We start from the raw sequence: 13,147 nt of genomic DNA, 5'->3' as shown, positions 1-13,147 counted from the left end.
ATGTGCAGTTTCTCATTCTGTGCTAAATGAAAGAAGAAAGATGCTTCACCAGTGACTGGTTGAGTGTAGCTCCTCAGCTTTCCTGCTGGAGTGGTGAAGCTGTTAGGCTTTGCTTCTCCCTTCAGCTTCTCCGTCACTGGTTTGGCTGCTCCTCCTTTATCCTTGTTGAGCTGGTAACTGCTCAAATATCTCCTTTTGGTTCTTCTACCCAACTCAAATCATTTTCCAAATGTACCTACACACTCACATCCTGCAACTTTCAACATTTTGCCCTTATAATTGAGACCATGTGTGGTGTATTGTCCTTCAGGCTGCTATAAAGTCCCCAGGGGAGAAAACAAAGGGGAAGGAAATGCTTATGCTAGTCACTGCCAGGTTTTCACTCCACATTCCTTCTCCCTTTTTAATGAGGGTCATAGTCCCATTCAGTTCCTTGTCTACATTAGCTGTTTAACATATGGCTTGAAGTACTATGCTCATTCCACAGTATGATAAGTAGTCGGCTGGGTGTCCCAAAGGTCCTTTTTCAAGAGGCAAATGGACCTTCTTGTGGTGGTTTTTTTTAAGACGTTTCACTTCTCATCCAAGAAGCTTCTTCAGCTTTTCTTGGATGAGAAGTGAAATATCTTCAAAGAAAAACAAGAAAATCCAGCTGCCTCTTGAAAAAACACCCTTGGGACAACCTTGACCTGGATGACTGAGAATCTCCATAGACATTTAGTCTGCTGGATGTACTGTTTTCCAGCTTGATGCTGAATGGTAAGCCTATATGGTTGTAATAATCGGTACCATTTAGTAACCTTTGAGGTGCTATCCTTTGTTTAATCGATCCATGTGAGTGCTGATGCGTGATGATTACTTGAAACACTCTCTCCCTCCATAAATAGATATAAATTCTTCAACAGCCCATCATAGCCTCTTTTTTGATGATGCTATATGTTTGCTATTGTGGTGCTAGTTCTTGGACAAGTAATGATCTTCATCATCATAGGGCTGCTCCTAGTCCCACTCCCAATAGTCGACAATTTTAAACTTTGGTGTTTTAGAGCAGGCTCCCGAGAATATGTGGACAGCCAAGAAAATAAACAAATGGAACATTGAACAAATCAGCCTCAATTCTCATTCAAGGCACAAGTGAAGCAGCTCAAATTACCCTACTCTGGAGACATTGTGTCAATATTTTTCCTATCTTTCTTCTTCCAAGTCCATTTTTTGGTTCCTTAGAGTATCACAGGAAATACCATGGCTTGCACTATTTTGATCTTTGCTAAGTATCGACATATCACAGCCTCTGAATATCTCTTCCAAAGCCTTCACTGGTGTACCACCACTACTCTGTGGTATATATCTTGACTACTTATTCCTTTACTGTTGATTATTGATCCTAAAAGACAGAAGCTATCTATCATTTTAATATTTTCAATCAATTCCAAAGCTTGTTGTTGGAGTTTGGGTGGTCTGAATTCTATGCTGCAAAAGTATTCTGGAGCATTTTCTACAAGAGAGCCATGACTGGTTCTTAAGACATATATTAGAATAAAGCTGATAGGTCTCCTGCTTTCTTCTAAGGTTGTTGTGATTCTTGGTAAACAGGAAACAGAGGAATTATTATCCTTTTGTTGCCTTCACATATTGAACTTCATTCAAGAGGATCTTTCTGTTAGGCCCAAAACCCAGAATGACACATGGCAGTTCTTATCGTTTTACATCTCTAGACAATTTTTGTTTCAGACTGAAAACTCCACTATTCACATGTTAGGGAGCTGTGAACTGTTAGGGAGAGGTGATTTCCACACTTTTACCCTCACACATAACGTCTGGATCGAGTTGCCTCTTATTCCTCTGGAATGTAACACCTCCATCCTGAGGTTCACCTCCTCATTACACTTTCTAGAGAACTTCTGAAATGATGAGCCGTGTGTGTAATTTTCAAATAGAAACAAGATATGATTCTGCAGCATACATTCTTTATTGGCCTTCTAAATATACTGTACCTAGGGAAACGCTTTCATATGGGATTTAGAACAAAGATGCTTGTCTCTACACATTTATTTGCTTTCAAATAAGCCTATTAATTGTTTACATCCCGATTCTCCTTCCTCTGAGAATGTTCCTAAACTTTCCCTCAAAATACACAGCTTCAAAATGGGCTTTTCAGAAAACAAAATTCTTTTTTTCTATAAGTGAAAAGCATTGGAGTCAGCACTAAATCTATCTGAATGCTAAATCGCTTTAGAGATGGTCTGTAGATTTCTCTTTTATCACTTTTATTTTAAACTGATGCTTTTTGACGAATTGTCAGTTCTTTGTTCATTTAAGGGTAATGGCCAAGAAAAAGAAAAAAAGATAGAACCTGGACCTTCAGTAATATACCAGCTTGATACAAATTATTCCATGATTATGAACTACAGACATTTTAACACTAAAAGCCTAGAATGTGAATAATCTTTTTGAGGATTATAAACATGTGGAAGAAGAGAGAAGAATTAGCAACACTTAGGCTTAATATTATATATCTTAAGCAGGAAAAGTCAAGAAAGAAGGGGGAAAAAAATCATTGGTTCTGCTATTGTTAAAAATAATAAAGATCAAGCAGAATGAGTCAATTATATCTTAAATACTGTTGTATGTAAATCACCTTTTTGTCCTGCAGATCAGTGATTGAATCACATTGGCAAATGCAAGGCTTAGCATATGCATATATTTATATATTTTTCCTGGTATTCTCATTTTGAGGAAGATAGAACTAGAAAGCCAACGTTTTATTTTATTTCTTATTCTGAATACTGGAAATTTAGCCTACTGTAAATGAGAATAGAAATCCAGATGTTGGTGGAATACAAAAGACGATAATCCACAGCAGAAGGTGATTACTGAGCAACTGTCCCTCTGTACGATTATCATAGTTCATAGTACGATTATCCTCAACTTACGAACAGTTGCTTAACGACATTAGAGTTACAACTATACACATACACGATATGGTCATGTGATCATATTTTGGCCACTAAGCAACTTGCTCACAATTACAGTTGTTTGCAACATCCTGCGGTTATGTGTCTGCAACTTGCCAAAAATTTTTTTTGCCAATTTCTCACATTTAGTTTTGGTTTCTAGTAAAAAAAAAAGGCCCATTAGGAAAAATGGATTTGTTCAATAACTGCAGCTTAACTATGATTTAAAAAATGGTCATAATTTTGCATCTGATCACATGATGCCTGTGATGTACAGAGCTAACAATGATTTATGACTAATTCCGGGCTCAATTACAGTTGTAAGTTGAAGACTACCCATACTTATTTATAGGCTGGCCTACTTATAATGACTCTGGGTGGTGTACAATACTATGCAACACAATAAAAGCAAAAAGAGACAATACCCTGGGGGTTAATACATCCAATCCATTAATATACCCAACTCATTAATTAAAAAATTCCCATAGAAGGCACAAACTGCCAGGGCCTGCTGGATTCTTCTTCTGATGAGGTACAGTAGTAAGAAGATGGAAATTAGAGGGCTAGAGCATCTCCCCTGGGAGGCAAGTTTAAAGCAGAAGGATGATAAGTATGGTTTAGGTAGAGTAGGTGGAAACATGATAAACTTATACATAATTGTGCATACTATAATATGAGAAATGTTAATGGGCATTTTTCTTCTTCTCTTAACAATATTAGGATTGTCCAATAATATTAAATGCAGCGAGATTCTAGGACCTATAAATAAATACTTCTTCACGGAACCTGTAATTAAACTCTGGAGTTTGTTGCTGTCAGATATGAATAACATCTACCAGAGAGTTTCTGAAGCTCCCCTTTCCAAAAGAGTGTCCAGCTGATATGACCTGTGACCTTCCTACAAAGGCTGCTTCCCATCGTTCTGGAAGTGGGCACCATTCCCTTAATCCTTCAGAAAATTTCCCCCAAATCTCACATTTTGGAAAAACCATGCCTTTCTGAGAGATTGTAAGAATTGCAGCCACGTTCAGAATGGTGCAAAGTGGCCTCTGCAAGAAGGCTGCATGTCACTTTGGTTGGGAACTGTTTCAGAAAGTCAATATTTGGAAAAGGTAAGTGGAACAAGGCATGCTGAGGTTCTGAGGTGGCATTAATCCTCTGGGACCCAGCCGGGAAGAATGGAAGGGTGAGATGGGCACGTGGGGCAGTTGCAGCCTATCTGTAGTCAGTTGTAAGGGCAGGATTGCTAAGTGCCCAAATTTTCATCACGTGATCATGTGGCCACTGCAGAAGTACAACAGCACCCTTGTAATTTTGAATGGTTATAAGTTGAGGACTATCTATACTTCTTTGGTGATGGATAGGTCTTCAGCCTGGCCATTTGCCTGGGCCTTGAGTAGTTTAAAAAATATTTATTTAGAACTTTTAAGTATCAGGGACGATTTTCTAAAACATATTTTGGTTAAGGTAAATGCATAAATAGATTTATAGAAGAAACCAACAAAAAAAATTACAGAGGAAGAACAAGTGGTGAATTGAAAACTCAGCATTTCTTTCTACATACTGATGAATCAGAACTTAACCATCTTAACAAAATTCCTTATTATCTACTAGCCCAATAGTTTTTGTTGTTATTTACTGAAGGATTAGTAATTATCATAAATTGTTTCTTTTCTGCAAATATCACTGCTGGCACCATTTCATTTCTATAATGAATAAATGGAAATAGTATTATTGCACTAGTGGTTGGTGGTGGTGCCCATTATTTTTGTTCCCTCTTCTTTATGTTTATGTTATCCTCTTTATTTCAAGTTAGAGGAAAAGACAGATTGCTGTTGCCAGAAATGTGAAGTGATGATGTTTGGAAACTGGACCAGGACCTATATGAAAGTAGAATTATCAGTTAGTTTTATACCAGTTTCTTTTGGTGACTGATTCAATGGTGGGTTGCAGGCGGCATGCCCCGGTAAGGGTGTACCGGAGCCTACCTGGAGCACCAGGTACCTTTCCGGTACGGTGCTCCGGAGAGCTCACCCGCCTGCCCAAACTTCTTACCTGTCCTTTAAAGCCTTCAGCGCTTCCATGCATATGCATGGTGCATACAGCGCCTGCGTGATGCTCCTCCAAGTAGCTGGAGCATCACGGAGGCTTGCGGAGGCGTCACTGGAAGGTACAATGCATGCGCGCTGGAAGGTACAATGCATGTGTACCAGTTGCAGCGGGATCCAGAACCTACCACTGGACAGATTGCAAGGTTTTAACTAGGCAAAAGTACTTTGAGGTTGATTGTTGAGCCAGTGAGAACATTATGTTACAATTTTTGAGGATTTTTCTTCTCGTTCAGATTTGAAAATCTGGAATCACCAAGAAAATAATGGCAAGCTTCAAAATAGCTATTTGTTGGGACACATTTCAATTTTGAGCGCCCTGTTAAAAAGAACTAAAAATACATATTACTTTAGCTTTCCCTTTTTTATTCATTGCATTGTATGCTTGCTTATTTGTTGCCTGATAATCATATCTGCAGCCCAGATCAATAATTAGCCCTTTACTAAACTGAATACTTTGTACTTCACAATCCTAAAAATTAAGATAATTTAGTCAATAAAACGTTCACGTTTACTTCAAATTTCAGGTTTCAACTTTTTTCATAATGGATCATTTATAGCTTAAGAAAAATACATTTATCTTTCTCTCATTGTAAATGTAGGTAGGTATAGTGTGCATACAATGTAACAAAAAATTGAGCTGCATATCATTAGTAAATATTACTAGTATTACATATTGCTAGGTTGTAGTTTGATTATTAATTTTATGTCTCCCACTTGTGTAGTTGATACAAGGTTCATAAGAAATGCAGAATATGAATGTCTTCTAATACGAAATAATATATACATGTTTTAGGACTGCCAATAGCTATTAGTTTCATTTTTTAAATGGATCCATAGCCTGGCTGCTTAATTAAGTTCAATCATTTGGACAAAAATCAAGGATCAACCATTACTGCCACTTTTTATTTTTGAGGCCTTTAGGAAAGAAAATTATGGACTAATGGAACTCATTGAAATCATTGAAATCATTGAACATAGCAGAATTTAGTTTATAATGAGATCTAGAGTATGAAGTAAGTACCTCAGAGACATAAGCAAAACATTGAAAGTGAAAATAATTAGTCTTTGAGGTATGGTATTAGTAATACTGAATTATTTAATTGTGCAAAGTCATGTTTCAAATAACCATGGCTTGCTGAATAAACCATAGTTGGCTAGAATCCTATAAAACCTTAAGCCACAAACTTTAATTTACAAATCATAATGGTTAAGTTCATATGACGTGTTAAGACAAATGTTTCGTTGTTTGTTTGTATCACACATTTGTTTGTTTGTTTGTTTGTTTGTTTGTTTGTTTGTTTATAACTCAAGGTGAAGAACATACCAGTTGGGCTCAGAGAAAGTGATTTCCCCAAAAGTCACCCAGCTTCATTCCTTCTGGAAGGCAAATGAATGTGTTTCAAATATCCAAAAGACTTTTGGTTGCATTGCTCTAGAAGCATTTTAATCTTTTGTTTTTTTTCTCCTCTTTTTCTCTGTCTTATTTATTTATTTACTTTTTTGTTTAAGAGTTCTTGGCTGTGGAACACAAAGCAGTGCTGGATTGGCTACCCATATCAGGTAAAACAACAACAAAAATCTGTGCTGCATAGCATGAATGTAAAATGTTGAAAACGTACAGGCATCCTTTCAAATGGCTGTAGCTGCCATCTTTAAATACAATCTTTCACTTCGTTCATTCAGTCTAGATCAGTGTTTTTTGAACCTGACAACTTTAAAATGTGTGGACTTCAGCTCCCAGAATCCCACACATCTTAAAAGTTGCTAAGTTTGAAAAACACTGGTTTGGACTCTGGATATTGGAAGGGAGGAAGAGCTGGGGCTTGGGGGAGGGTCTTTTTTATTTGACCACTCACTGTTGTCATCTCCTGTTTCGCAATAGTTATTTGGCAAGGTCAGATATTATTTTAAGGAGGAAGCTTTGGAGTTGACAAAGCAGAAGGGGAAGCTACAAATCCCTCAACCCCTTGGGGGTGGCTGGGGAGGGGGAAGGTGGTCAAGGACTCTTCCAACCTTCTTTAAAAAATACCAGATCTGAACCTCAATATGACTGTTATGCAGTGGTGATGAAAAAAATATCTTAGTGTAAAATCATAACTGACCTCGACCAGATTTACAGCTTGGTCTCACTTGATAGTAAAAAGAAAAAAAATAATAAAGTGACCTTGATGAACTGACCAATATTTTCAGTGGAGGGAAAACCTATGGGATATTAATGAAGGTTTATCACAATGAGAGTGTCTTCTATTTATCTAAATGTCTTCTACTTCTACTTATTTTGAATCAAAGCTGAATTTGCAAAAGAATGCCAGGGACTTTCCCCCCCATGCTGCAGCTCCAATAAAGTAGTGATTCTGAATCGCCTTCGCCTACGATGTTAAATTGGATCCCATCAAACCGTTTAAAAGTTTAACAAGTTTTAAAACTGAATGACATCCTTGTTCAAAATATTGTTTTAATCCACCAAATCTCCAAAATTGTTATGCAGAAATCTATTTTTAATAAAGATTCCCCCTCCCACAAGTTACTGAATTTACCTTGGTGGAGGTTTTAACACCTTATTTATTAATTTATTTATTTTTATTCTCCAGCCATTGATGCCTGAGATTCATTACTACTATATACTTGAACTGGCATTCTATTGGTCCGTAATGTTTTCTCAGTTCATTGACATCAAAAGAAAGGTAAGAACAATCATTTTTGTAAGAACAATGCTGTTTGCTAGAGTTGTGTAATATCATTTTGACTGACACATATGCATTGAAATGGGACTGCAAAGCATTTCAACCACTAAGTACAGTATCGCCATTTGAAGCAGTAATCCAGCCATGTCTTTTGCAAGACTTATGCATCTTTTTTTATTATTATTCATCACATTTCTACACAGCCCATCTCACCTAAGTGGGTGATTTACAATAAAAACATAAACAGTGATATAAAGGCAGAAATATAACTAAGTTAAATGTTGTTTCCCAACTCTCTCAACCTCTCTGCATATGCATAGTTGCTTTATTTTGTGGATAATCCCAGTAAAAACATTGTCTGCATATACATAGAAAAATATGTAATTCATCTGTGCCAATATGCTTTCCAAAGCACTTTTATGAATGCTTTGCACTGCCCTATTAGCAGCATCTTAATTCTAATTGTCCAGGGCAATATACATTTGGTGTTAAGACTGCAACCGTTAATGGTTATTATATTTTCAGAAAACAATATACAGTCAGATTGCATAATGTGCTAGCATTATTGGACTAGGCTAAGGTAGTTTTAATATCTTTGGGGAACTGATAGCAATATTGATCACTGGTCCATTAGTACAATACTGACCATTTTATTCAGATTCTATTAAAGTATTCTAGGAAATAGTTATAAGTTATGTATCATTAAATATTCAAATGTACAGATTTCAGCACCCAGAATTCCATCGTCCACACAACCGTTGCTGAGAATTTTGGGAATTGAAATTAACTCATCTAGAGCAGTGGTCCCCAGCCTTTGTGCCTTGGTGGCACGGTTGGGGGGGCAGAGGGAAACCAGGATGTGCGAGTGGCAGGCTGGCGTGCACACGTGTGCAGTTTGACTCGCACCAGTGACAGGCTGGCATGCACACACATGCAGCTTGATTGCAAGTTGAGTTGCACGGGCATGTGCCAGCCTGCCATTTGCGTGAGTTGAGCTGCCCATGTGTGCTGGCCTGCAGCTCATGCAGCCTGCTGGCAAATAGGCCACGGCCCGGTAGTAGGCTGTGGCCTGGGGGTTGGGGACCTGTTCTGACCACCCCCACCTTGATGGCTCGTTAACAAACGCAGGCAGGCAAACTTAAAAGGACTTTTCTTTATCAGTTTTCAGTTCAAACTGGCTTCGAGCCCAGAAATAACATAAACATAAATCTCTGATAAGAATTCAAAACAAAAGCTCTTACAAACGCTGCCCTTCTTCCACCGTCTCCACGGATCAGGTTTACATGAAAACACCAAAGCACTTATCCAAGTGTAACAGCCATAATCACGAGTAATAAGCAAGCAATATTGTACCAGACACGAAGGAACTACATTGACTCCAGCAACTGGGTGTGGCAGCATCCTTCCTTTTATCTCCCAAACTTCCTCCCACAAGCCCCAGCTGCATACTGAATTTTGTATCCCAAAAAAACTCTCAGCAGAACTGCTGAGTCACAACACTGAATTTTGTATCCCGAAAAACCTCTCAGCAGAACTGCTGAGTCACAACAGGGACCCCTGATCTAGAGGACACCTAATGATGGAGATGTACTGAGAAATAACTTATAGTAGCATAACTCGATATGATATTCTTCCAATATTGAACTTCAACATGGTGGTAGAAATCTTCATAGTTGACTTTTGGACACCAGGTTGAAGAAGGTTGCATGAAAACATATTGGTTGCTTAGCAGTTGGATTTACCGTATTTGTTTTGTTAAATTCATTTGCTGCCCAGCTCGCCTTGGGGCTATTCTGGGTGGCTTTCATTTCCATGGCACAAAAAAAACCATCCTTATATAATTGGTAGCCTAGTAATGTTTTTGTTATTACTGTTGCTTTTTATCAGAAAGCACAACTGTACCTAGGGGAAGGGGGGAATCTTACACATGTCCCAGCATGTCTGGTCTCGGAAGCAGAATTTAAAATGATCCCAGTGGGAATAAAAATGGGTATTCACTTTCAGCTGCCTAGTGTTGTCTTCTTCAGAGCTCACAGCAATTCCCAAGACTAGCATTGGAAAGGAAAGATATGCTGCAGAGCTGGATGTTGCTGCAAAGCCTTCTCAAGCCTGTCACAGCCTTTTTTTTTTGGGGGGGGGGTGTCACAGATTTTTCCAATTATTTCATGGAATAATTTATGATTTTGAAACAGTTAGAAATTGCACTATAATGGACATACTTTGGGTGCAGTACGAGCTGCTGGTCATCATCCTTTAAAGCTCTATAGGGCCAGATGTCCCTGGGGACATCTACCTATCCTACTGGGTCAAATAGGGTGGACACGCTCTGGTTCCCTTCTTCTAAATATTATCATGTGATGGGAAGGTAGGAAGAGTGCGTTTTATTTATTTCTTTATTCATTCCATTTCTGTAGCCGACCAACTCAACTAAGTGATTGTTTTCCATGGCAGACCCTGCTCTGTGGAACACCTGGTCCCCTGACTTTTGGCAGGCCTTCCTTTTAGCCTTCCATAAGGCTTTAAAACTTGGTTTTTCCCCCAAGAGAAGATTACACTCATATTAGAACTGGTTGGCACCAAGTTTTTGGGTGTGGGTCATAGCCGGATCAGACTGATTCGAGCAAACCGGTAGTGGAGACTTGTGGATAGGGGTGGGTCCACCCACCTGCCCCGGCGCTATGCCATCCAATTTAGCCATGTTTTTTAAGCTGTGCGCATGTGTGCAAGCCACACATGTGAGCAAAGTGCATGCTTGGAAGGCTGCACGCATGCACTCACTCACAGTTTTGGTACGTGGCAAACTGGAAATAAAATTATGTAAAACCCACTCTGTGTGTGTGTGTGTGTGTGTGTGTGTGTGTTTGTTTAAATACTTCATCCTTGGATTGTTGTTTACTATAGCCCAGGGATGGGCAACTAGGGCCCCTTTACGACCTGTGGACTTCAACTCACAGAATTCTGAATTGACCAATATATTGTGGGCCAGGAATTCTGGCAGTTGAAGCCCACAGGTTGCAAAGGAGCCCTAGTTGTTCACCCTTGCTCTAACCCATGGGTTGTCAACCTGGTCCTTACCGTCCACTAGTGGGCGTTTTGTGATTCCAAGTGGGCAGTAGGGACTTCGGAGGTTAAAACCTCCTTTTGAGTGAGTGGGCAAGCGCGAGCGCACACATCAATAAACCAACATGCGCGTGCACACAAACAAGCAAACACGTGGGAAGAGGAAGGGGAGGAGTGGAAACTGATAGCAGGGACAGGTAGATAAGTTTTGTTATCTTATAAAATAAAGCGGAGCAGAGCAGTTGCAAAATAGGAGAAAGAAAAGTTATAGGCAGGGGAGAATTGTTGTTAGCTAATAATAATAAGTGGACTAACTAGCTTAGCCTTACTTTTGTACATTACCCTAAGTAAGGTAAAAAAAGGAGATAAAAAGGAAAAGATAAAAAAATAACAAAAAAGGGAAGAAAAATAGAAAAAAGGGGATAAAATAAAGGAGGAGAGTAAGCAGTGTTTAGTCTGGCTCATAAATTAAGTTTTGTTATCTTATAAAATAAAAGAAAGAAATAAGTAAAAGAAGAAGGAGAAAATAAAAAAGGGAGAAAGAGATCCTTGATATAGTGAAATACTATAAGAAAGGTAAAGAAGAAGAAGGCAGGAAAAGGAATTTTGTTTTGATGGTGACACTTAATAAAAATTGGCACCTAATACAGCATTGTTTTTGGTGTTTGTAATAAAAGGGAAAAGAGGAGGGAAAAAAGCACTGTGTGGAGCGCAGATCAAAACATAAGAGTAAAAGTAGTTGTTAAATTGTGAAACAAATTTAGAACCCATATCTGAAAAAAAGAAATATGCTCATGTTCCGCACTTGCGCAAAAACTAGTGGGCGATAAGGAAATTTTTCCATCAAGAAAGATCCATTAGTGGGCGGTAAGTAGAAAAAGGTTGACTACCACTGCTCTAACCCATGGGAAGACAGACTTAAATCATTCTCATCTATCTTACTCCTCAGCACTTAAGCCAATAGTATCCAGCAGTATCTAGAAGGAGTATAAACTTAATCATGTTTCACCACCTATTTAAGTCATAGGCAAAATAAGGTGGCCACTGGGGTTCAGGATCTGAGCAGTGGATATTGGTCAATTCAGACTGATTCAGGAAGATCCCCTTCCTTCACATTCCTAATCAGCCTTGGTTACTATCATTCTATTGCATTGTCAAAATCGCACAATAGTGTAAACTACTCAGCTTGTCCTATGACCACAGTAATTCACATTAATTCTGCACTCCCAATTCTGTGCAAAGTTTGAAACAATATGAGTGGGAAGGGGAAAGAGCAGAACATCAAAACTGCAGTGGTGTTATCATGTAATATAATTCTGAAACGGTAGGATCAGGTCCATACCAGTATCCCCATACAGAGCGTGAAGGAATCTGGAAGGCTAAAAAAAAGCAAAAGAGGAGAGATAAATCTTAAATAAAAATCATGCTTATGACTCAGGGTTTTCACAACTCCAATCTGTTCGTTTTTTTAAATATTCAGCTTTGTTGATGAAAGTATTGTGAGTAAATGGAGGGGAACAGAAAAGTACCTAAAGGTGGTTAACCGAGTTCTGCAGACAGACTTCCTTCCTTCCTACTGCAGCATGACTGGCAGATACTTTTGTTTTCCTGCCATCGTATACCATACAGAAGAGCAATCAACCAGATCATGCATTACTTACCATGATAGTGTCTACATAAAACCAGAGCACCACCGTTCCACAGTGAATCAGAATAGAAGTAATAGGGGAACCTATCTTACTGCATTAAGCAGGTCTGACCCTGCTTTAGTTCTCCAAGTTAGGCTAGCAGCGAAATTGCTTCCATCTAACTGGGCGTACTGATTTTTCAGTTTGACAAATGGTTTTCCTGACTTCTGACTTTTTGCTATTCGCCCTGACTTCACTTTGTACAACAGATGAATATTTGGTACCTACCCTTCAACTTTAAAGAATATTAGCTGATAAGCTGGCATTGCCTGGGTATTTATTTATAGGGGGAAAATATCTGGACCAAACGTAATTTCTAATGTGGATTTTCCCTTTACCAGAGAGATCCCCCTTGTGGAGTATTGTCAAACCATTACCATGGCAACTCCACTGCGTTGTACAGTAGAAACCATTTTTCAGCAGTACAGTAGAAGCCATTTTAAGGCATAACAGGCTATATCTTAACAGAACACATACCCCAAGGGGTGTTACGGGTGTCTTACCCCCACAGTATTTTTTTTCTGAGAGAGAGTGGGGGCAGCCAGCTAGTCTCCCTTTATTTATTTATCACAACAAAAAAAACACACACACACACACACACACACACACACACACACACACACACACACACACACATATATATATATATA

The 13,147-nt window shown here is 38.7% G+C and overlaps 1 protein-coding gene across 3 annotated transcripts in view; it reads left to right on the top strand.

The window, feature by feature from the left end:
• The window catches only part of CERS6 (ceramide synthase 6), a 96,506-nt gene that overhangs the window by 62,510 nt on the left and 20,849 nt on the right, over positions 1-13,147 (top strand). For all 3 annotated transcript variants that reach the window (XM_032231522.1, XM_032231537.1, XM_032231529.1), the window contains exons 5-6: positions 6,575-6,625; positions 7,657-7,749. In XM_032231522.1, coding sequence (XP_032087413.1) covers positions 6,575-6,625; positions 7,657-7,749 — 144 coding nt within the window. The remainder of the gene's footprint in view (positions 1-6,574; positions 6,626-7,656; positions 7,750-13,147) is intronic.

Source organism: Thamnophis elegans, chromosome 1 (assembly GCF_009769535.1).
Source record: "Thamnophis elegans isolate rThaEle1 chromosome 1, rThaEle1.pri, whole genome shotgun sequence".
Lineage (NCBI taxonomy): Eukaryota > Metazoa > Chordata > Lepidosauria > Squamata > Colubridae > Thamnophis > Thamnophis elegans.
The sequence above is the reverse complement of the archived record's forward strand: the minus strand, read 5'-3'. Positions and strand labels throughout refer to the sequence as shown.